The 25,676-nt window shown below is 45.4% G+C and overlaps 1 protein-coding gene across 1 annotated transcript in view; it reads left to right on the top strand.

Moving 5' to 3' along the window:
* The window catches only part of CSMD3 (CUB and Sushi multiple domains 3), a 1,619,578-nt gene that overhangs the window by 1,541,788 nt on the left and 52,114 nt on the right, over window positions 1-25,676 (top strand). The window contains exons 62-63 of the mRNA XM_082258441.1: window positions 21,062-21,235; window positions 24,712-24,785. Coding sequence (XP_082114567.1) covers window positions 21,062-21,235; window positions 24,712-24,785 — 248 coding nt within the window. The remainder of the gene's footprint in view (window positions 1-21,061; window positions 21,236-24,711; window positions 24,786-25,676) is intronic.

Here is a 25,676-nt window from a genome sequence, read left to right as displayed (position 1 = left end):
CGGAGCTGGGTACAGAGGTGTTTGAGGGAGTCGGGATCGGAGAGGGTGGAATTGTTACATCACCATATATAGGTCGATGGCAGTTAGGCACTCGTGGAAATGGTCATTTGTATGGCGGCATGGTCCGACCAGGTGATAGGGGAAATGGAGGTGTGGAGGACCAGGGGGAGGGTGGGGGAGTCTAGCAAGAACATGTCAATTCTAGAATACATGTGGTGACATGCCGAGAAGGAGGAGTAATCCCTCTCCTCAGCATGTTGGTAGCGCCACACATCATGTAGGCCCTCCGAATGTAGAAGGGCTGCCATAGAAGTCAACGTGGATTTATCCCCTGACGATGTGTCCATGACAGGGTCCACTACTAAGTTAAAGTCCCCGCACATGATCAGTTTACCCACTTTAAGCTTGTGTACTTTAGCATACAGTTTCCGCAAAAATCTGAGTTGGTGTTGGTTTGGGGCATAAACATTGACTATAGTATACAAACAATCATCAATACTACAATTAAGGATTATATATCTGCCCTCTGTGTCCTCCACCACCCGGGAGTAGGAGAAGGTCACAGAGTTGCGTATAGCCAGGAGGACTCCTCGTTTTTTTTCCGAGGCATTGGACATAAAAACGTGAGGGTAGTCCGGATGAGAGCATCGTGGTACGGATCCTTGTTTAAAGTGGGTCTTCTGGATCGCCAAAACATCCACTTTATGAGATTTTGCCTCCCTCCACATGAAAAAACGCTTGACGGGGTGGTTCAACCCCTTAACATTCAGCGACAAAAATTGCAAAGACATGACTGTGGGCAAAAAGGACCAGGGTCATTGCAGCTGCACCTTGTCGGGAGGAGTGTGGGCAGTCTACAAATCAGGGGGAAGGTGTGTAAAACATAACGAGGTACCTGAGAGGCATCCATAAGTGCATCGAGCAGAAGAAGGAAGACAAACGACATTTGAGCAGTCCATAGGAGGCGCTTGTTGGACGAAACCGGGGAAGATAGGCCGTTCTTGAATTCCGGAGCTGGAGTATGTTGCCGGAAGAGACGGTTGAAGGACATTTTAATATCCGTAGGAGAGTTCTGTTCTGAAAAAAAGATGCAAAAAACAGCAAGAAAAAACAACAAAGGTAAAAAAGGCATGGCCCTGGGGGACCATAGGAGCAGCTGTGGCTGCGTGGCTGGTGGGGTAACTAGCACGATAGCAAGTGTTATAAAGAGCGGGAGGTCCAGGGTACCCAGTCCAAGACCATAAAAGCAGACATTACTTAGAACGGTGAGAGGACCTGGACCTGGAGGGCCTAGACACTGTATGCCACTCTGAGTGTAAGTGTTGCAGCGGAAGTTCAGTGGGCCGTGGGCGTTGGTCAGAGGTGTCAGGGAGGATGTGCTATTGTTTAAGAAGGCGAAGGCCTTGTTCCATGGAGGTGATTTGAGATGTCGCACCCAAATTAGTCACGCACAACTTGGCAGGATATTTCCTTTTGTACACAATTTTATTGTTTCGTAGGGCCTTGGTGATGGAGTTAAGGTTTCTCCTCAATTGAAGAGTGTACTGAGAGTAATCAGGCAACATTTGGAGAGACGTTGCCATATCTGGGAGACGATCTTTGCGCCTAAAGGTGTCTAGGATTTTCTCTTTGGCCTGAAAGAAATGCACCTTTAGGGATACATCGCGCGGAACGTCCTGCGGCAAGAATGAGGGTTTGGGGATTCTATGTATGCGGTCCATGGTGAGGTCCTCATTGGAGAGTTCAGGCACAGCTTTGTGGAAAAGATCCTTAACAAAGGTGGACAGTTGGTTGGGTTGGACCGACTCAGGGATTCCACGGATTTTTAGGTTATTTCACCTCGATCTATCCTCGAGGTCGGCCAGTTTAGCCTGGATGCGGTGTAGATCCTCCTGGTGGGAGGAATGGGCATCCACTAGAGTGTTGTAGTAGACTGTAAATTCCTCCATTCTATTTTCCACAGTGTGGACTCTGTCACCCAGGCCGTGTGGTGGAGAGTAGGCCCAAGGGGTGCATGGTGCAGAGTTGCTATTGCTCACCTCCATCTAAGCTGTCCCTGCCATCAGCGGTGTTGCTTCCCTCCTAGGATGGGATTTTGTGGGTTTCTGAGTCAATGGAGTAGAGGGAGATGAGTCTGGAGAGTGCACCGGCCGCATAGGAAGAGACTGCTGTGTTCGCGCCACTGACGGCGCCGCGGTGATGTCATATGTCATACTCGGGTGCTTGAGGATGCGGCTGTCTAGGCAGGGATGCAGACCATGCTACGGCGGTCCGAAGAACTCGGAAAATTTGCGGACCGGAGGGACACCCGTTTTCTTCTTTGTCATCTCGGTGACAATCCCCGGGGGTTCCCCTGCAGTATTCCAGGCGATCCAGGTACGTGAGTTCGCTATGAAGGGCCGTAGATGTGAGTAGGACTGGGCACTGGCCGGAGCTCCTCGCTTAAGCGGCCATCTTACTCGGCGGTCGCCACGCCCCCCCCCTCCAGCCACATTGGCTTTTTAACCTATATTTTTTACCAATGGAGCATAGGGAAAGGGGAGAGCGGGGCTAAACAAATCTGAATATGTGTATACCAACCAAAATGCTAAAAAATGAACCAAAAACGGCCAAGAGAATATACATATATGAATATATATATATATATATATATATATATATATATATACACACATACACATACTGTACATACATACATACATATACATATATACACACATATACATATATACACACATATACATATACATACACACATACACATACATACCCGTGTTGCTGGCAATACTCTCTCATTACCATTAAAGCTGAAAAAACTCATATTGCCTTTATGCACATCCCTGAAGTGTTTGGAAACGGTGGAGATGTTTTTAGCATTTTCATTTACACTATCACAGTAATGTTCTGCTATGCGGGAACAAAGGGGATGAATCGTACAACCAATCGTACTGCAAACTACACGCAGTGCATTGGATTAGATAAACAACATAATCTGAACCACAATTGATGTATTTCTGTGTTTTGAACTTTTAGCAGAAACATAATTCTTGGACACAGTATGTGTGCGGCAATATCTACAAGTCTTAAGTCCACATTTATAAGAACCAGGATAGGATAACCATGTTTTTTTATCATCAAGGGACACAAGACTTGGAGATAAAAGGACCTAATTGTAGGTGCGCGATGACTGAAGAAACAAACACCATTAGATAAAACATTATATACGGTTTTATCACAATACAGAATAGAGAGGTTCTGCTTTATGATGTTAGTGATTTGATGATATTCAACTGAGTATGACGTGACAAAGGTGACAGGCTGTTCGGAGCATTTGTGTCTCCTCAAATTGGTAGGTTTGGATCTAACAGTATGAGCGTTAGATAATAAATCCGCTCGCTGTTTGGCAGCTGCAACCTCAAAACCTCTCTTGATGGACCACAAAGGATAACCTCTGGATTCAAGCCTGTTCCTAATTACTTGGCATTCATTATTAAAAGAAACCTCCGGGGAGCAGTTTCTTCTGGCTCTAGGAAACTCACCTACTGGGATGGCCTTAATAGTGTGGGCTGGATGACAACTGCTAGCCAGTAAAGTGATGTTACTCGCAGTGGGTTTGCGAAAAGTTTTAGTGGAAATAGTTTGGGCAAAGGGATCACCTTCCAAGGTAACATCAAGGAAATCTATGACTCTGTTGTGACAATTACCAGTAAACTTTAAATGAAGATCATTGGCATTTATGTGATGCAAAAATGGTGTGATATCAAAAGTAGCGTTATCCTTAACTCTTATTTAAGCATTTTGGTTGGTATACACATATTCAGATTTGTTTAGCCCCGCTCTCCCTATACTCCATTGGTAAAAAGGATAAGGTAAAAATCCAATGCAGCTGCTGACATTTACAATGTTCCCACACTAAGATATAAAGTAATAAATAGAATCAGTGCCACGCTCAATTCCAAAGTATCAATGTGAGAAAAATGCCCTCTAGAGGGTCTAGAACAGAAATGTAATAAAACAATAAATAAACCAAAAACTAGTGCACATAACCAATATTGAAAAGACACATAGCACCGGCCTTTCTCCTTCATTCTGGGAGGCCCCCTAGCAAAGGACACATTTTACCCATGTTGATGAGGACAAGGGCCTCTTCCCCACAACCCTGACCCAGTGGTTGTGGGGATCTGCAGGTGAGAGACTTATTTGAATCTGGAAGCTCTATTTAATATTAAGAGGGCAGCCAAATTCCACCCCATATGTGAATGAGTGAAAAGGTATTCACAAAAAGTAAACAGTAAGGCTCCTTTCACACATGATAGTCCATCGGCGGATTCCGTTTTTCTCAGCGAGGGATCGTTCTGCCGATCCCCCGCTGAGCAGGTGGATGGCAGCTGTCAGGTCCCCATTCTTCTCTATAGGGGAATCGGATGAGAACGGACCGTCTGTCCGTTCTCATCCGATCGGCCAGATGGGTGGAAAATAGGGTTTCCATCCGTCCAGATTTGACGGACAGGAACGGATCGGATGTCAGCGGACATGTCTCCGCTGACATCCGATGCCCCATAGAGATGCATGGGACATCCATTCAGATCCGCCTGAAAAACGGACAGGCAGATCTAAACGGTCCGCTTATGTGAAAGGGGCCTAAATAAGAAAACACTTACATTGTTTTTAAAAAAGGAAAGAACCAAAGTAACGGGACTTTGAATGATGCATGAAATAAAAACTTACATTGTTTTTTACAAATGATTTATCCAAAAAAAAAACACAGAAGAAATGTCCCATGATGTACTGTACATCCATCATCAATCATTTCATCCGAAGATTGCAGATCCACATAAATCATGATGAACTACACTAACCCAAAAAATACCATCAACCACCGGCACATTCAATTCCAATGGCTGCTCATCCACAAATGAAAACTCAGGTGTATGAAGTTTCAGTATAAACAAAGAGATGAGGTCTCCCAGGTTATGTCAATGATGGTCATGTCTATATTTTGTGAATGATATCATGGGGACACCTGCTCTTTCCTTAACAACCAAAAGACAAAAACGGTCATGTGTATAAGCGGAAGAATAACCTAAATATTATGTTTGGTTCCTGCTGAATGGCCTAAAAGTCTAGCTTTGGGACGAATGCCTGAACGGGAAGTTCATCCCTACTATGTGAGTGTGCCCAAAGTACTAGTCTTTAGCCCTCTGTTGCCATTTTTTATAGGGTGCAGCTTCCAGAGCTTTATTACACTTTAAAATTTGAATCTTTTATTCAAATAATACTTGGTGATCCTTCCATAAAGGTGTTTGAAATCAGTAATTTCACTGTGAAATGCATTTTTTTAAATTTCTCAGCTTATTCATACTGGTTACTAGAGTGAGCAGATTCTTCCACCAGGTTTTTCTTAACATAAATCCTGAATGTCGCAGATTATCACCTTTGCCAAGTATGCCTTCTCATACTTTTGGAAACACTAGCAGAGAGTTTTTGTTCTCTTAGCTCTTTGATATTAAACCAATTCTGTGACAGTTACATTTCCAATATACATTTTAACATATTTCCCACTGCGGTACAAAAGGCGTAAAACCAGAGTGAATTAAACAACTAAAATTTGCAGTCTTATTTGGTCACATTTTTTGGATGGTCTCCACAGGACACTATTAAATACAAGTAGAGTTTGACAACAGACAAAAGCCAAATGACTGATCTAGTCTTCACTGTCTAATTAAAATTTGTCTAAAATATATTAGTCCCAGCATGATTACTCTATCAATTCTATTCTCAAATGGGCAGAGACTTTTCCAAAACATGCTGCGTACTGGGCAGTGGTATGTGTACTCCAAGGGATACTTGTGGCATCCTCTGAGTGTACTGCTGCTTGTTAAAGGAAATTTACAACACTACAGTTCTAGTAAATAATTACTCAATAAATAATCATGAAAGCACATCTTCCAAAATGTTTTATTGCATGGCCAGCTTCATATCTGCATTGTGCATTCATCGGCACAAGTTGACGTGCATTCCATTAAGGCAGCCACCTTTTTTTCATGTTTAATCTGTTTTTATTAAATTTGCATAGAAAGAAATTAGAGTATAAGTTTCAAGAAGACATACAAAAGTAAATCACTTTTTATAGAGTACAAAGGTATTGTATCTGCATTAAATAGCTTTCATACAATACAGTAGATTTGTAAATAATAAAAATATATGTGCGTTCATGAATAACTGAGCAAACACTATTTGTATGTTAATAAAGGGAATGTGATTATATGTGAGTAACGATGGGGTCGTGTGTGTTATTCTGTGTTATAGCAGGGATATACATATTACATAAGCTATAGGGCTTGGGAGGCAGGAGCCCACCCCCCCCCTTTTTTTTTTTTTTTTTTTTTTTTAGAAAAACCGTGCATGCCATTTATAAGCAATGATGTAATAAAACAAATCCTCATGTTTGTGTGTGTGTATATATGTATACACTTACCTGTCCAGGGATAATTCAGCGGCTTTTTGCTGTTCAGATCCCCAGTGCTGACATGTTTACTGTTGGAAGCCGGCTGTGACACCTTGCGGCTTCAATCCCCATGCGAGAGTCGCAGTACGCTTTTTGAATGTACCTTCAGTGGTGTGGGTGGGGGGTTGGTGAAAACTAGGTACCCTCTTCATTAAAGAAAAAGAAAAGTGTGGGGGGGGGGAGGGGTAGGAGGAGAAGAAGGTGAAGCAGAACTTTTTTTTTAAGGTGAAGTTCAACTTCAGGATAAATGTACTTAGGGTGCAATGGTCACAAGTATGAAATGTAAATCACAGCAAGGGAAATTTAGCAAAACTAGAATAGACAGAATCTGGAGCAGCTGTAGCCAAGTGTCTATAGTGCATATGTCAGAAATGTGTAACACACAGGCCACTTTACAGAGTACAACCTAAATTACTCTCTCTTCCCAGAATAAATCCCAGCCCATATCCCCACAGTACAGATCCCCCTGTTATATTCCCAAATCCCGCTCTCAACCCACCCCCTCATAACAGACCCCCAACACAAACTCCTTAGTACAGACTCTCCTCCCAACACAGACCAACCTTCCAGCACATACCCCTCAGTACAGACACCCCTATTCCAGAGCACAGCCTTAGAACAGACCAAACTCACAGTACAGATCCCACAACACAGATCAACCCCCCCACCCACCCCAACCCCTGCACAGACCAATCAGAACAGACCAACCCCCGCGCTCAAACCCCTCAGTAGAGACCATCCCCCCAGTACAAACCCCTCAGTACACACAGACTCTCCCAACACAGATTTAAATTAGAGGGGCAAAGGTTTAAAAGTAATATGAGGAAGTATTACTTTACTGAGAGAGTAGTGGATGCATGGAATAACCTTCCTGCAGAAGTGGTAGCTGCAAATACAGTGAAGGAGTTTAAGCATGCATGGGATAGGCATAAGGCTATCCTTCATATAAAATAGGGCCAGGGACTATTCATAGGATTCAGATATATTGGGCAGACTAGATGGGCCAAATGGTTCTTATCTGCCGACACATTCTATGTTTCTATGTTTCTAGATTGAACCCCCCAGCAAAGACCCTTCAGTACAAATGGACCCCCCCAGCACAACCCCTCAGTACAGACCCCCCCAGTGCAGACTCCTCTCCTAAATCCCCCTTTCCTAGCCAACCTCCTTAGTATGGACCCCTTAGTAGTATGAACCCCCCTTCCCCCTCTTCCCCCTAATACAGACCTACCCAGTACAGAATCTCCCCAATACAGACCCATAAATACAGAAACCCTCAGTACAGATCATTCAGTACAGAACAACTTCCACTTGTACAGACCCCTCAGTACATAAGTCTCTCACTTTCCCTGTACAGACCCCCCAGTACAGAGAAAATCCCTTCTCCCTAATACAGACCTCTCAGAACAGACACCCCCCTTTCCCAACCATGTTCAGTAAAGACACCCCCCATCCTCCCTAAGTACAAACCTCCTAGTAGTAGAAACACCCCCTTCCCCCCATACATGTCCCTCAGTACAAAACCCCCCTTCTCCCCAGTACAGATGCTCCCCATTCCCCTGCAGTACACTCCCCTCAGTAGTAGAAACACCCTCCTTCCCCTCAGTATAGACCGCTCAGCACAGACAACCCCCTATTTCTCCCCAAGGTACAGACTCCCTTAGCACGGATAAGATCCCCCCTTAAAAAAACTCACTTATCAGAACATGCAGTGTGACTTCTTCTCACTCTGAGCTCCGCTGTCACTGAAGCAGACCCAGTGTGTGTGGCAGCACTGCAATGGAAAATATAGCAGTGCAGCACCATGCAACACAAAAAAGAAAGTTAGCAGCACCCCCAGCGAGTGAGCACCCAGTGTGGACCGCACCCCCCCCCCCCCCCCCCTACATACTCAGACAAAGCATTAAAGCTAAATAAGGAGATAATTATAAATCATTCAAAAGTAATCCTGAAAAATTAGTTCAGATTTTTGCATAGGTTCAAATGTGACTGCTTACTTTTAGCTGATGGCATTACATTTAAATATACAGTTTACCTATTAAAAAAAAAAAAAACTTTATTACCATAGATTCCCTTTAATACACATAAATGTTTAGAATTGCTGATGTAACATTACACTTTACTCGGTGCAAACTGCAAACTCAAGGATCCTGGAATAGTAAATTGTTAATTATTTAATCCTCATTTGTGGTTGTTGTAACTAGTGTGGGATTTATGGTCTAAAAATACCCCTAGAAATGCTGCCAGTTGGTAATGTGAAAATGGCAATACTTAGCTGTTAGTAAAGTGATTTCATTTCCATTAGGATCCTAAACAGTTTTACACGCTTGTTGTTTTCATGTATTTGTAATGGCGTTCCATATCCAGGTTTTTAGTTTCTTCCTCTGGTAGCTTTCTGCATGTTGCTGTAATTATCATGCCTTATGAATACCTTCTGAGATTATACAGTAAAATATGCCCTAAAGGAAATCTGTTGTATTTATCCAGTTTAAAGCTGGCCAAAGACAGATGGAATTCCAAACAATTTATTTTTTAGGAAAAGGCTTAGGAAAATTTGTATTAAAATTCTCAGAATATTCTCATAAATCCATTTGTCACTTGAAAAATTTTGCTTGCTTATAACATTTGATTTTGGAAAGAATGAACTTTAACGAACAAAAACCATGTACACTGTTACACTGGATACACACTGTCCGAAAATCATACAGCTTAGCAGGAACTGGCTGGCTTTTAGTAAGTATATATAGCAGTCTGTCCAGTCTGTCTAACGACCAATGCCTCGTACACACGCAACGATTATCGGCCGACCGATCGCCCGACTTTTGTCCAGAGTGGTGTTTTGTTGGTTGGAATGTGCCTAGACTGCACAAGAATTTTCTCGGCCAACAAAAATCTGCTTCTGAAGTGATGTCATGTGCTGGTTTACTTTCCGTGTATTTTTTCTTCTCTGAGCATGCCCAGTCTTGCTCATCAGATTTTTGTCTGCCGAAATCTGTACTGACTGACGGAAAATCGGCCGTTGTGTTGACGGCCAACAAAAATTTTATAGCCTGCACACCAGATTTTTTTCGGCCGAAAAGTCGGAGTCGGTTGTCGGAAGCATCATACTAACAAGCCGAACATCGGCAGATCGGACGTTGGCCGAACATTCCCGGCCAATAATCGATGCGTGTGTACGAGGCACAACTCTTTTGAAGGGACATGCTGGAAAACCAGTATCTGATCAGAGTATTCTGATGGGGGGGGGGGGAAGTCCCCCTGTCAGAATACAATAGCACATCACGTGAGATTGCCATGCTAGCATCAATTGTGTTAGTGTGGCGATACATCAGTTATTTTTATGTTCAACCCATTGGGTTATTTGTTAAAAACTTGTAGTGTGATTTGGGCTTTAGAAATGTGTTCGTTCAAGAAAAAAAATGTCTATCCAATCTATTATATTGCATTTTCTCATCATTGTGGTAGAAAACGAACATCAATTTGTCCTATTAATGATTAGAAAAATGAATGAACTTAGAATATTCTTTTCCTATTTTTCTTTTCAAAATTCTACCCATCTATGGCCAGCTTAAAGTAGTCAGAAAATTATTTCATGCTAAATATCTTCAGACTGGCCCTTTTGCAGTCATAAAAATAAGTGCCTACACTGTTTAAAATCCTGTAATACACTGTTTCACGCTGCTAGGCACATACTCAGTTGCTCTCCATTTTTAGGCACGGCTGAGTTTGTAGAGGGCACTCTGCTTACTCAATTAACCCCCCCCCCCCCAATCCTATACAGCCAAGGAAGCTGCTTCTGTTTGATCTGCAACTGCCATGGCGCTATACATGTGATCAGTTTACACTAGTCATTTAGACAAAAGAGACCTCCACCATGCCACATCCAAATTACTACATATAGAGATAATAGGCTCCCCAGAATGGAATAAATATTAACATCCAATTGAATATTCAATACTATTGACTGTTTATGAAGGACATTTGGTGGGATTGTAGACTGAACTTAATTTCCATTTCTGGGTTGGGGTACTGTTGGCATTAGTTGCCATGTACACTAGAGGGTGTTGCTTTATTTTATGCCTTCATTTTTAACTTTTGAATGAATAAAATGTATACTTTTAATTAATGGCCTCATGTTGTGCCGATAAAAAGTCTGCTGTTTTTGATAGTAGGTCACCTATTATCACTATATGTGACACCAGTCATTTAATGGTTTGACAGTTTGGTTTAAGACATATGCAAATATGACAGTTAGCAATACCAGCATTCTAGGAATGTAACTGTTTTTGAAACTGTTAAATTGATGGGTTTAGTTCCACTTTATTATTTACTGCTCTTCAGGGGCTCTGGACTTCAGCAAAATAGCAGGCTCCATCAAGAAGAAACGAGAGCAATGCTGTAGTCAGTTTACAGCACACACTAATTTTTGTAGCATAAATAATAATGTGGAGTGTATGTTCTTTGCTAAGAATTTTTTTTTATCAAGTTGTTATGGGTAAAGTTCTACTCTAAAGTCTAATAGAGAACAGTACAACACAATCACTAAGCAACAATACACAAACACATGCACAAAATGCACAAACACAGTCTGCATGTAAGAGCTAATGAAACTTTCCTCATATACATGGATACTTAACCACTTGCCGACCGCCACAAGTACATATACTGCGGCGGTCAGCCTCTCACAGGCAAAGTGACATATGGGTACGTCACTAGCCTGTGAGGCTCTGGGGAGCGAGCGCGCCCCGCCGGATGCGCGCTCCCGCTCGGTCACGGACCCCCCCGCGCTTGTGCCCGGCGGACCAGATGTCCGCCGGGCACTCGCGATCGTCCGTTAGAGCGGGAGAAAGGCAGGCGGCTAATGTAAACAGGCCGCCTGTCATTCTCCCCTGTGTAAGAACAGTGATCATACGGTTCTACTATGTAGGACCGTTGATCACTGTACCTACACCTCAAGCCACAGCCAATCACAGTTAAAAGCACGCCCCTAGGGACACACTTAACCCCTCCCTCTCAAAAAAAGTTAACCCCTTCACTGCCAGTGTCATTTTACAGTAACAGCACATATGTATAGCACTGATTACTGTAGTAATGTCACTGGTAACCCCAAAGGTGTCAAAAATGTCAGTCAAGGGTCCGATCATTCCGCCGCAATGTCGCAGTCCTGCAAAAAAAAATTGCAGATCGCCGCCATTACGCATTAAAAAAAAAACAACAAAAATTACAAAAATCTTTCCCTTAGTTAGTAAACGCAATAACTTTTGCGCAAACCAATCAAAATATGCTTTTTGCGATTTTTTTTACCAAAAATATGTAGCATAAAACAAATTGGCCTAAAATGTTAAAGATTTTTGATTTTTACTTTTTTTTGGGGAATTTCAATAGCGCATGATCAAAAAATCGCACAGGTGATCAAATACCACCAAAAGAAAGCTCTGTTTGTGGGAAAAAAAGGACGTCAAATTTGTTTAGGTACAGCGTCGCACGACCGCGCAATTGTCTGTTAAAGTCACGCAGTGCCGAAACGCAAAATAGGCCCTGGTCAGGAAGGGGTAAAATCTTCCGGGGCTTAAGTGGTTAATATTTATACATAGAAAACCAAAAAAATATATATATTTAAAAAAGATTAGGCTACCAGTGCCCCTTCTAGGATGCCTTAGTAGTTTGTAAGCTGCCCAATCTCACAAGATCTCCGGAAGAAGGATTTTTTTTTATATTACTTTCATGTTGCTTTCACTGTGGCAATGTTTGACTGATAACAAACTACGCTAGATCTCATACAGAACTTATAGAAGGTCAGTGAGCCAACACAGAGAACAAGGAGGAAGAAGCCATCCACCAATGAGGATCTTTTTTTTTTTTTAAATTGTGTCATTTAAAAATGATTTTTGAGGAAAGGGGTAGATGGACCTGTAGAACTTGGGAAAAACCACAAGTAAATTATAAGTACGTTTATGTGTTTCACTACCGACTATTCATTGTTGTTGGTGGTTTATTAAGGGGATTGGGGGGGGGGGCTTCCCTTTTGGGGTTTTACAAGATAACAAGCAAGAAGAAGTTTACCACCAATGAGTTTTTTTTTTTTTAAATGTTAGCACAGGTGGGGGCGTGGCTGGGTCATGGCGGCGTGAGGACGCATTCTTCTGGTGCTCCCGCTTCCCGACCTCTCTGACCGGCATTAAAAGACACTTACAGGCTGAAATGAGCACCTACAAAAAGAGGAAGACAAAAACTGCTTCCCGGGCGTCTACCTCAGCTCCCATCCGCAGCTTTTTTCAGGATTCTCCGACCCCGGTGTCGCGTTCTCAAGCTGTGGGCCTAGGCGGCGGTCCTGCCCAGGCCGCCCTTTCCCCATCTCTGGCAGCTGCTTCTCCCCCGCCCTCTCTTTCTGCCAGGATGTCCCAGGGCCCTTTACCGCCTTCGCTGTCTTCCCTAGCGGCAGGTCCCGAGGAAGAACGAGACATCTGGGCACTGCTCCGGTCCCTCCCCACCAAGCAGGACATGGAGGCCATGGTCGCTCAGGTCGCGGAGCAGCACCGCCGCGACTTTCAGGTGATGACTGCGGAGGTCTCCCTGGTGAAGGGAAGAGTGACGGCTGGGGAATCGGCTATTGGGGACCTGCAGGCACGAGTTGCCCAACTGGAGCAAGTACAGGCTTCTCACACCGACGCTCTGGCTGAACAGCAGCTCCGGCTGGAAGATGTGGAGAACCGGAGCCGCCGAAACAACTTGCGGCTCCGAGGAATACCAGAGGCTACGGGTCAGGAAGATCTCGTGGCGACGGTCCAAGCCATACTGTCCCGGATCTTGCCGCAAGACCCCCCTGCGGACTTTACGTTTGACCGGATCCATAGAGCTCTGGGCCCCAGATCCCAAGACGCTGCCAGACCGCGGGATGTAATCTGCCGCTTGCACAGATATTCAGTTAAGGAGCAAGTCCTGCGGGCGGCGTGGTCGAGGGGCCCGGTGGACTTCGATGGGGCCCAGATTTCCATCTTCCCGGATGTATCCCGTGGTACACTGACCCGCAGGGCGATGTTGAAGCCCCTCCTGGAACGGCTCAGATCCCAGGAGGCCACCTACCGCTGGGGTTTCCCCCTTCAGCTTACCATCCGCAGAAATGGCGCCTCGTTTACCCTCCGTAAACATGCAGATCTCCCAGCTCTATTTCGGTTCATGGACATTGCACCGCTGACCTTACCGGACTGGATGGCGAGACTCCCGGAGAGAGACGGTCGTCCACCTGGCGGCGGCCCCTCGAGGCCTCGCTCCTCTGGGCCAAGACATCAGCTTAGAGCCTCGGGGTCGAGTTCCACTGGCCCCATGGTGACCTCCCCGGAGGCTTGAGGGCGCCATAAAACTACAACCGTGAGTCTGACTATGGCCCCGTTCTGTTCTATCCATTTCTCCCCCCTCCCTCTCGGCTAGCCGTTGGGATGTCTCCCCTCCCTGCCTTGCTGCCCGCTTGTCCCTGTGCTTGCATGTCCCTGCGGATCGATTGACTCGCCCTGTGACATCTGGAACCGCTGATTTTTTTTTTTTTTTTTTTTTAGGCCCTCCTTGCCCGGCGGGAGACAGGGCTGCTGTGCCGCTGGAGCCCCCCCCCCCCCTGTGCCCGGGACTCTGCCGCATGATCAGCTGGAGTATTTGACTTATCTGGGGTCCCCCTGCGTCCCGGCGGGTACACGTCCTCTTCTCTATGAATGCGTGAGTGGTGTCCGCGGGACGCGGGGTTCCTTCGGGGGTGGGGGCTCCCTATGGGTCTCTGTGGGTCTGGGTATGTTGATGTCCACTGTTGATGAAGGCTGCTGAACTTGCTTGGACCTGTTGGGTCGCATGGGCTTCTTTCTCTATAAATTGCTGTTTACGCTCTGCTATATGTCAGGGTCGATGAGTCAGTAACTGAGGGCTGTGACCCTCGCACCTGGGTGGCTGGTTGGGAGGGAGAGAGACCTCCCGTACCTGTCAAGCTCCATTTAACTATCCCCCCCCTCTTTCTTTTCCCCCCTTTTTCCTTCCCCCTCCCCTTCCTTCCCTCCCCCTCCTCCTCCTTCCTTCCCCCCCCTCCCCCTCCTCCTCCTTCCTTCCCCCCCCCCTCCTCCTCCTCCTTCCTTCTCCCCCCTCCTCCTCCTCCTTCCTCCCCCCCCCCCTCCTCCTCCTCCTTCCTTCCCCCCTCCTCCTCCTTCCTTCCCCCCCCTCCTTCCTTCCCCCTCCCTCCTTTCCCCTCTCCCTCCATCCTTCCCCCCCCTCCATCCTTCCCCCCCTCCATCCTTCTTCCCCCTCCATCCTCCTCCCTCCCCCCTTTTTTTTTTTTTTTTTTTTTTTTTTTTCCTTCCTTCCCTCCCCCCCCTCTCCTTCCTTCCGTCCCTCCTCCCTTTCCCCCTTCTTCCCCTCCTTTCTCTCCCCCTTCTCCCCCCTTCCCTTACTCCCCCCTCCTTCCCTTCCCCCCCCTCCTTCCTTTCCCACCTCTCCCTTCTCTCCCCCTCCCCCCCCCAATGGTTGATCTTCAGCAGATTTCCCGCGTCAGCGGATGAGTTTGGGTTTTCTCACTGTTCAATACAGGCTGCTGGAACGGGGGGGAGGGGGCGCCATCCCCCTCCCCCCCCCCCCCCCCCCCCAGGGGCTGAATGTTTTTTTTTTGCTACTAATGTTGCCGCTGCTGTACTATATTATGTTCGTGTCCATGCCTCCAAACCATTCTCTCATCTCCCCTCTTTTACCCCCCCCCTCTCTGCTCTGTCCCCCCTCCTACTCTCCTTCCCACATTCCCCCTTACCCCCCCCTTTTCCTACATCAGTCCTCTGGCGCTTCTTTTCCCCCCCTCATGTCTCCCCCCCCTTCTTTTGCTCCTCACCCCCCTTTTCCCTGTCTTGTTCCTGGGCCTCTTTGCTTTCCTCCCATGGTATATGCCTCTCTTTGACCACGGTTGGGGGGGCAGTTTCGCCCTCGCTGGATTATTTGCTGCTGCTCAACAAAAAGAAGTTTTTTGCACTATGCCTGTTAAGTGTTACATGTTACATTGTTTGAAAATGTTTTATTTTCTCTTTCTTTGCATTGCCGGTTTTGAGGGGTTCCGGGAGCGGTCACCTCCCTCTCTCTGTAGTGACCCTCCTTGTTCCCCAAGTAGGGTGTTCCTTGCGGTCCCGCCTACCCTACCCGCGTTTGGGTGCTGTGGGTTGAACCTCTTGGTTCAGTGAGACTCGGTCTCTCCAGTGCGTTTAGCACTGTAGTTATAGCCCTCGGTGCACCTGCTGTGCACCCTCTCTTTTTCTTCTTCTCTCTGCACCTTCCTCCTATCCCCCCCTCTTTCTTACCTCTCTCCCCTACCCCCCCCCCTTTTTTTTTTTTTTTTTTTCCCTGGGACTCTCCTCTCTGTTTGTGTATTCGTGAACCTTGTGGGGAGATGGCCGTCCCCCGAGTCGATCCCGTCCGCTTGGTCACGCTGAATGTCAAGGGACTCAACACCCCCGAAAAACGCTCCATCGTATTGACTGAACTCTCTCGCCTTCGAGCCCACGTCGGCTTCCTGCAGGAAACCCATTTCAAATCTACAAAAATTCCTAAGTTGGGCAATAGACGATTCCCCACGGTCTACCATGGTTGCTTCTCTGAATCTAAATCCAGAGGCGTCAGTATCTTGATTGGTAGCCGGACTCCGTGGTCGTTTTTAGATTCATGGAGCGATGACACGGGTCGAGCTCTATTTGTTAAGGGCCGTCTAGGCTCCGTGCTCGTCACTTTGGCGAACTTATACTTGCCTAACTCTGACCAGGTGTCGTTCCTTGAACTGATGTCCTCTAAATTACATGACTTTATGGAGGGGCAGGTCCTGTTGGGCGGCGACTTTAATCTAGCCTTAGATCCAGAACTGGATGCCTCCCGAGGTGCCTCCCACATCTCCTATGCAGCGTTGCGGCGCATTAAGAAGACCTTCCATGCTTTTCGGCTGGTGGATGTGTGGCGGGCCCTACATCCAACAGATAGAGATTACACTTTCTATTCTCCTCCGCATGACTCCTACTCGCGCATCGACTATTTCATGTTACCTCAGGCCCTGCTGAGCAGGACGGTGTCGGCCTCTTTGGGCAACATCACGGTATCGGACCACGCTCCGGTGGTCCTTGAGCTGGACTTGAGGACCCCAGAGCAACACCAATGGCAATGGCGGCTCAATGACAGTCTCTTGCAAGACCCGTCCACCCTGTCTGAATTACGCTTAGAACTGGGTCGGTTCTTTGCCTCTAATGCCCTCCCGGATAGTCCCCCCTTGATGGTGTGGGAGGCCCACAAAAGCTACATGCGGGGAATTCTGATTAACATCGGCTCGCGCCGCAAAAGAGAAAGGATCCGCCAAATGCAGGATCTTCTTTCGCGTATCGGTAAGCTGGAAGCTGCTCATAAGAGATCTCTGGCTCAGGCCGCCCTGCAGGAGCTAACGGTCCTCCGTGAGCAACTGCGATCTCTGACCCTCTTTACAGCAAAGGCCTCCCTCACTAAATGCAAACGTATCTTCTACGAGCATGGGGACAAATGCGGTAAGATCTTGGCACATGCGCTTCGTCAGCAGAGAGCGCAGGCGTTTATCCCTGCGGTACTTTCCCCCTCCCAACAAAAGGTCCAGGCTACGGAGCGTATAGCGGAGGTGTTTCGCCACTACTATGCCTCCCTGTACAACCTTTCCGCGGACTCTTCGGCCTCCACTCAGGATGCTCTTCGGACACGCATTCAGGAGTATATTCGAGCATCGGGCCTTCCGAGTCTCCCATCGGATGCCTTGGAGCAGCTGGATGAACCGCTTCGGCCGACCGAGCTTTCTTGTGCGTTGGCAGGGACTCAGAGGGGCAAAGCCCCGGGACCTGATGGCTATTCGCTTTCCTACTATAAGTGCTTTGAAGATGTCCTCTCCCCTCACTTCTTGGCGGCTTATAATGCGGCGGGTTTGGGTGCAGACTTTCCGCTGGACTCTCTTCGGGCACATATCACGGTGATAGCGAAGGAAGGCAAGGACCCTCTTCTGTGCCAGAACTATCGTCCTATCTCGCTCCTCAATATTGATCTGAAGCTTTTTACAAAAATATTGGCATCACGTCTGGCCCCCTATCTCCCGCAGTTAGTACACGACGATCAGGTGGGTTTTATACCCTCTCGGGAGGCTCGCGATAACACCACAAAGGCGATCGATCTCCTTCACCTGGCTTGTTCACGGGGGACCCCTATGCTGCTTCTTTCGACGGACGCCGAAAAGGCGTTCGATCGAGTGAATTGGCACTTCCTCCTGGAAACCATGGAGCATGTAGGCTTAGGACAGCGTATGATGGCTTGGATCCGGGCGATTTATTCGCGACCGTCTGCTTGTGTAAAGGTTAATGGTCTCCTCTCTGACCCGTTGGAGATCAGGAACGGAACGAGACAGGGTTGCCCTCTCTCTCCCCTGATTTTTGTGCTGACTCTCGAGCCCTTTCTGCGTTCCGTCAGGGCCAGTCCCGATGTCACGGGCCTACCACTTTCAACGTCGCTCGCCCCTAAGGTGGCGGCCTATGCGGATGATCTCCTCTTCTTCCTTACTAAGCCGCTGATCTCCTTACCGAATCTTATGCGGGAGTTTCACATATTTGAAGCCTTGTCCTCGTACAAAATTAACTTTCAAAAATCGGAGGCCCTCCCGGTAGCGATGCCACCCGCTTTGTCTCAGCTTCTCAAAAGCGATTTTCCATTCAAGTGGAGCTCCTCCCATATCACATACTTGGGCATCTCCCTCCCCAACTGCCCCAAACGCATCTTTGACTGCAATTTCCCTCCTCTTCTTGCACGCATCCGGAGGGACCTGGACGGCTGGCAGAAGGGCATGTTTTCCTGGTTTGGGCGTTGTAATATTATTAAAATGACTGTCATGCCCCGTTTGCTTTATGTGCTCCAGGCCCTTCCGATAGTTATTCCGTTGACCTTCCTCCGTACGGTGAACGGCGCATTTCGTAAATTCCTGTGGACCCGAGGCCCTCCCCGATTGGCATTGAAACTTCTTCGCATGCCCAAGCTCAGCGGCGGAATGGCCTTCCCGGATGCCACCATGTACTCTGCTGCATGCCACCTGGCCAGGATTCTGGATTGGCATCTACATGGCCCATTGAAACAATGGGTGCGGATCGAACAGCTTGGCGGGGGCTCTCCCCCGGAATGTCTACTGTGGGGGTCATCTCCCCTGCCGGGGGAGGTCTTGGATCACCCGACTGTTGGGGCCACGTTGCAGCTGGGCCGCAGGCTCTGTAAAGAGGGCCTTCTCACGTCTTTACCTTCACCTCTGCTCCCGATTGTGGGAAACCCAGACTTTTCCCCTGGCCTACAGGATCCGGCCTTCTGTGTGTTGAGGGCCAACGGTGTCTACCAAGCCAGACATTTTCTCAGCGGGGACTGTTGGATGTCTCGCCAGACCCTATTGTCGAGCACCATGTTTGCCACCCTGTCGTTCTGGCAGAGGGTGCAACTTGCCCATTTTCTCCAATCGCTACCGCCGGCGACCTCTTTTTCCAGACGCCTCACGCCGTTTGAGGAGTTGTGCGCATCGGATGCTCCGGTGCGCCATGCTATTTCCCTGCTTTATCGTATCGTGACGTCACCCGGACAGCCTTCCAGACCCCCATACATGTCTCTATGGGAACGTGATTTGGGTGTTTCCCTTTCGGATTATCACGTCGAACGTATCCTCTTCTTCACCTACAAAACCTCCACATGCTCTAAATACCAGGAGATGGGTTATAAGCTCTTGACCAGGTGGTACTATACCCCGGTTAAACTTCGAAGGATGTTCCCCTCCTGTTCTGATCTTTGCTGGCGATGTGGCGTGGAGGTGGGATCCCTCCTCCACATTTTTTGGTCTTGCAAAAAATTACAGTATTTTTGGTCGGAGGTCCTCCGTATTATCCAAAAATTCACAGATCACACCCTTACCCTGGAACCAGCCCTCTTCCTCCTTCACCATCACAGCTTCCCAAGGGCGTCTTATCGGAAGTCAATTTTGCCGATACTGCTAACAGCAGCCAAGAGCTGTATTCCTCTCCTATGGAAGCAATCCCGTCCTCCTACTGTGGCGATGTGGTTGCGCAAAGTAGCGTTTATTAATGAGATGGAGGACTTGCTGGCGGCCGAGCGGGGCACTAGAGATGGGTTCCTCAAACGTTGGTTTTATTGGCATGAGTTCAGCTCGACCACAGAATACCGAGGCCTTGTCGCATAGCTGATTTGCTCGCACTCGATGGCCTTCTCCCCTACTTACTCACCCCCTTGTCCCTTTTTATGTGTGTTATGTCGTCCCTCCCCCCCTCCTCCCTGTGTCGTCCCCTTCCGATGTGGTGCTTCCTGATCTTTGCTCTTTCCTTCTTCTACCTGTTTTTCTTTTTCTTATTTGAAAATTTCCCCAGTTCCTATAAGGTATACGTGACACTACTACCTTCTTGTGGTTCCTTGGATTGGCGACCCCGTGAGGTACCCTCCACGCTCCGGTATGCCGGCCATGTGACAGAAGCCGGTAGGGGTGTGGTTCTCTCTGGGACCGGCCATCCTGAAACGTACACTGCTGCGATATATATTATCATTTTTCGCATACGGCTATGTTTATCTGATTTACGCCTCATGTAATGCTGTTTTCTTGATGCTCGGCTGTATTTCAATTAACTGCCTTTGTTGACTTGTATACCTTTATCCTTTCTATACCTTCAATAAACATTGAATTTACAAAAAAAAAAATGTTAGCACAGGTTTCCTAGGAAAGGGGGTGGACAGACCTGTAGGATTAGAAGAAAAAACAATAAAGAAGCATGCAACTATATGTCAGTTCATGTGTTTTAATGTGTTACTACATACATTATATTAGTGTTGGCAGTTTATTAAGGGAGGAAAAGTCCACTTTAAAGTGTATCTAAAGGTAAATGTTTTAAATAATTTTAATTAAATAAGGAAGGGTTAAAACCTTTGTCGGCAATAGAGAAAAAATCTTCCATTGGGGACTCTTGTTTTAGTGATTACTATTGAAGGGGAAACATACTCTCACTTGTTTTGTCTACAGAACTAATTGTCTACAGAAATTGTGTATAAACATTTTTGAAACAATCTATTATGATTTTAAATAACTAAAATACGTATTCAAATCATTTATATACAATTTTCAAAATGTTTACATTTTTAAAAGGGAGGTGGAGATTTAAAAAAAAAATCAGAGCCTTTAGTACCCAAGATTGTGCCATTGGCTGAGAAATTCGGGTATGGAAAACTAAAAAAACAAACAAAAAGAAAATAGTAGGATTCATTTAGACTGTATTCCCACTGGTGCATTGTATTAAAATCATGTTTGCTGTATCCTTGTTTCTGTTCCCAACATAATGCAGGTTCCAGGTATTGCATGTTAAACCCACCTAAAATGCACATTACACCACACCAATAATGTAGAGGTGGGAACGTAGCTTAGCATTTCCAGTGTTTCTGTACTAAAACTGCACAGTTATTGTATGAACAAAGATACAATTTAGCAGCATTTAACAGTCAATTTTTTACCCCCTGCAGCAAAATTTTGTGGTGATCCTGGGATACCATCAAATGGCAAGCGAGAAGGCAAAAGCTTCATTTACCAATCAGAAGTGTCTTTTGTATGCAGTCCACCTTACATCTTGGTTGGTTCTGGCACTAGGATATGCCAAGCAGATGGAACTTGGAGTGGTTCTCCTCCACGCTGTATAGGTAAAGTATGGCGAGCATTCACAAGGCACACAGGGGTTGATTTAATAAAACTGGAGAGTGCAAAATCTGGTGCAACTCTGTCAAAGTCTTATTGTACATGCTGAAGTTAGAAGCTAGAAGCTGATTGGACACCATGAACAGCTGGCCCAAATTTTGCTCTCTCCAGTTTTAGTAAATCAACTCCTCGGTGACACATTCTAACCTATTGTAGTAAGGGCTCATGTTCTAGAAAAAAAAAAAAAAAAGTTCACCATTATTTATGGTTATCACTATTATTTAGTATGTGTTATAGGAAAAATGTGTGTATGATAACTCAAAATTGATCTGAAGTGTGAAACAGATCTTAGATCCAATGGCCCCCTTAAAGATGTCATTACAAAAAGAACCACAAACTACTTACCTCTGCCACTCAGTAGACTCCAGTGGATGTTGCTTCAATTCCTCTTCTGTCAGCTAGTTGATGCAAAGGGCAGCCAAGATCTGTGTGAATAGAGGGCTTTGTTTGGTTGCCCCTGCATACGTACATCCAATCAGATCACCTGTCACCAATCTGTTATTGCAATTCTCAGAGGGAACCGGAAGTGTATAGTGGGAAATTAAATAGCATATCGAAACCAAAATTCATGTGTGTGCAAGATAGTATACCATAATAAACTCTATTCACAAAGTTAACGCCTTATGCATAATAAACGTTTAGCTTTGTGCATGAGGCTCTGGCATTTAGCTGTGGAGAAGTACACAACCAACCCCCGCGGTTGGCAGCCTAGAAAACTCAATGAGAGTCTGATAGCAGCTGCAGCTTGACAGTACACCTAGATAAACGAAGGTTTAGGGCAGTATGCACCCAGGGATGAATGCCCAGAATATAGAATGTTTTTGTTTCAAGCATTCACCTCTGGGAACATACTGCTCTAAACATAAGTAGACCTAGGTGCACCATTTTGCCCCATCCAGTTGCAGCAGCTGTCAGTGCCTCATAGAGTTTATCATGCATATATGGAAGGAGCACCAGACCAAAACATAAGAGTCCAAATTAATTTAATGATGTTGTGTTAAATTACAGCCAATGTGTTTTGGGGGTTTCACAGGAACTCCCCCTTCATCAGGGCTATAATAAAACATATTAAAATTAAAAATAATTGGGACTGATAAAATCATGAGCCTAACAATTGTAAAACATCATGAATAACATACATATACATGTGTGTACACATACGTACATGCAAAAATACCCACTAATTCACAAACATGCATATATGCAATGAATGGAAGATGAAGAAATAAGGAAACATCAGATATTAAGTATTAAGGTGCAATGGGTTCATTTTCAAAGTTAATAATGTCCGATTCTACGGCATGTTTTTTCCTGGTAACCTGCTGGAGTACCCACAGTAGGGTAATCTTGGCTGTTGTGAGCAGCCTAACCTAAGCCAGTCGGCTCTTCAACAGTTTCTTGCCCTCTCACTACCTTTTTTAAACCGATGTCAAAGTCCCAGCACCTCTTGGATGCCCTTTTTTTCATTGGATTTCTCAAAGAGTTTGTCTGGCTGCCAACAGCAGAGCTAGAAGAGGCACGTGTGCCCTCCATTAACAACTAAACTCTGGGGCCTTGTTTATTTTCAAATCTTAACTGATCAAGCTGAAGTTAGCAGGTGATCGGTTGCTGTGAGCAGCTGCTCCAGATTTTCTCTGCGCCAGTTTCGATAAATTCCCATACAAGTGTGAATGAGGACATATATCAGGATACTAATCCTTATTTTTAAAAAGTGACGGTTTTGTTTTATTTTTTGCTGGAACCCAAATTTGGAGATTTGGAATTTAAAGTCACACAACTGGAAATAAAGATCCTTACCCTTATTATCTTTGCAAATTGAGCCTATACAGAATACTATATATCGGTGATGCCGAACCTTGGCACCCCAGATGTTTTGGAATTACATTTCCCATGATGCCCAACTACACCGCAGAGTGAATAAACATCATGGGAAATGTAGTTCCAAAACATCTGGGGTGCCAAGGTTCGCCATCACTACTGTATATGTAAATCACTTCAGCCACTGTGATGTATCGGTACATTGTGAGGTATAAATGGTTATGCCAAGATGAGGCCTGCAGCTACAGGCCTCATCCTGGTATGTTTTTTTTTTTCAGCCGGTGATGCTCTTTGTTGTAAAAGTGATCCTAGCGAGCTAATTAGGCGCTGGGTCACTAAAATTCATTAAAATGTATTATTCCCCCCAAAAAATGTGTTTGACAAACTGCTGCACATATACCACGACATAAAAAATAATGTAAAACCAACCATTTTGTCTCTAGGGCCTCTGCTTAAAAAAAAAGAAATATATATATATATATATATATATATATATATATATATATATATATATATATATATAATGTTTGGAGATTCCAAGTAATTTTCTAGCAAACTTGCTGATTTTTACATATATGTGGGAAGTGTCGGAATAGGCTTGGAGCTGCAGTGAACAAAACAGCTAGGCTTTTAGACAAAAAGTGGAAACGCTAGACAAAACCAGAAAAATTCCGAGCTCAACTCACAAACCTGTCTGCTTACCAACCAAATTAACCTGTCTAACAGTATGCGGTAAAAACAGGGGTTTAGTTAGCACCCATTTGCAAACGCATGCATAAACAGCAGGGCCACTTCACGGCACCCTGTATTACTTGCAGACCTAACTCCTGTAAATCTATGAGAGTCTCCACAGTGGGAGCACATGCGTTCTAATGGATAGATAGGGGGAAGGTGGGCCTAGAGGTAGCCCAATCCTCCTTAAAGGCATGGGGGCACAATGGACACCCAGCACATAGCACGGTGGCAGCAAAGGCATCCAGTGTGTTTGCTATATGGAAAAAGCTCCCTACGTGCTCACTTTTTTGGCAAGCTCACTGTGGCTACCTGAACTAAATAGGAAGAAGGTGAAAAATATACATTTATTAGTATAGATGTGTACCCTTTGGAGTGCACAAGTTCAATACTTCTTGCAAAATTAAATTCAGAGAGAAAGTTTAATATTTTTGCAAATAATATATTTTATTTGAAGCAGGCTTTGTAGGAATATTTCATTAGAGAGTCTCTTAGAAATATGTTCAAACATACTAGATAATATAGAGAGTCTTCTGGGGGTACTTTAGATAAAATGATATATATACCAGGGGCTTATTTTCCAGCATGTGATGAAATCAAGAGCTACATAACATAAAAGTGGTAAGAAGTGACTAGTGGGAACAAAAAAAAAGAGAGTTTTTCACTGTCTAAGATATAAGGTATAGAAAACTAAGCTGAGCAAATTGTTCTTTTTAACCCCAGGATAGAAGATGACTCTCTGTTTTCTGATGGTATATAAAAATACTTTATGAAATTTACTTTAGATTGTGGATCTTTAATAAAAAAAAAAAAAGAAAGAAAGATTTGGTTTGTGTTTTATCTTACATGTCTATGGCTTTCTGTTTCTAAGAGCCCACATGGACATCTTGTGACAACCCAGGCACCCCTCGTCATGGATTCCAAAATAACACATATGGCTACCAGGTACGTGTAGCTTTTTCTAAAGGTATAAAATATACATGAAAGAGACTCTGTCACCAGACCATTCATTTCTACAACAATCTTCCCATAATATTACTGTATATGTGCAGTTAATGTATTTTAGGCATGCCATTTACCTGTGAAAGCCTCTACTGTGTAGCTATCCAAAAGCCCTGAGACTGCTGCTGGGTGCTACCATCTTTGATGTGAGAAATTCAGTAGACTATCACTCAAGTAGTGTTATTCATTTTACTCATCCCCAGCTGCTACGTAAAAGGTTATATAAGGGGGTGATGTCAGGGGCAGAGGAACTGGGTCAGCAGAGATAGTAATCAGACACTGTCAAAATGGGAGAGGTCTATGGCTTGCAAGAGCTGTGCTAGAATATTGACACTTTTGGAATGTCAATTTTCTAGCAAGTTAGCATTGCAAGTCAATAAAAATTGTTTATGGTACAGCGGCTAAACAAACCATTGTGAAAACGTGGAAATCCCCTCATCTACCTTTGCCTGAAGTGAAACACCGAATCACCAACGCTATGATTCATGCTAAAATCGATGCTGTCCTGACAGATAAAGTCGATAAATTTTAATAGACTCTGGCAGCCTTGGGTGAACAATTTTCTTCCCCCCAATTTTGATAACTCCCTATTGATGCCCTAAACCATACCTGGGGTTTCAATACCTCCACTCCTTACGTACTGCCCCCCCCCCCGGCGGTCCTTCCCCTTCCTCTTCCCCCCTCCCTCCATCCCTCTCCCCCTCTCTCCTTGTCCCCTCTTGTTACCCCCTTCTCCCTGTCCCACCCCCCTCCCTGCCCTACTTCCTCCCTTCTGCACACATATATTGTAGCACCTACAACGTTTCAGGTTGGCTCTGCCTTGTGATTTTACCT

The sequence above is a fragment of the Pelophylax lessonae genome (genome assembly GCF_965119305.1).
Source record: "Pelophylax lessonae genome assembly, chromosome: 5".
Taxonomy (NCBI): Eukaryota; Metazoa; Chordata; class Amphibia; order Anura; family Ranidae; genus Pelophylax; species Pelophylax lessonae.
The sequence above is the reverse complement of the archived record's forward strand: the minus strand, read 5'-3'. Positions and strand labels throughout refer to the sequence as shown.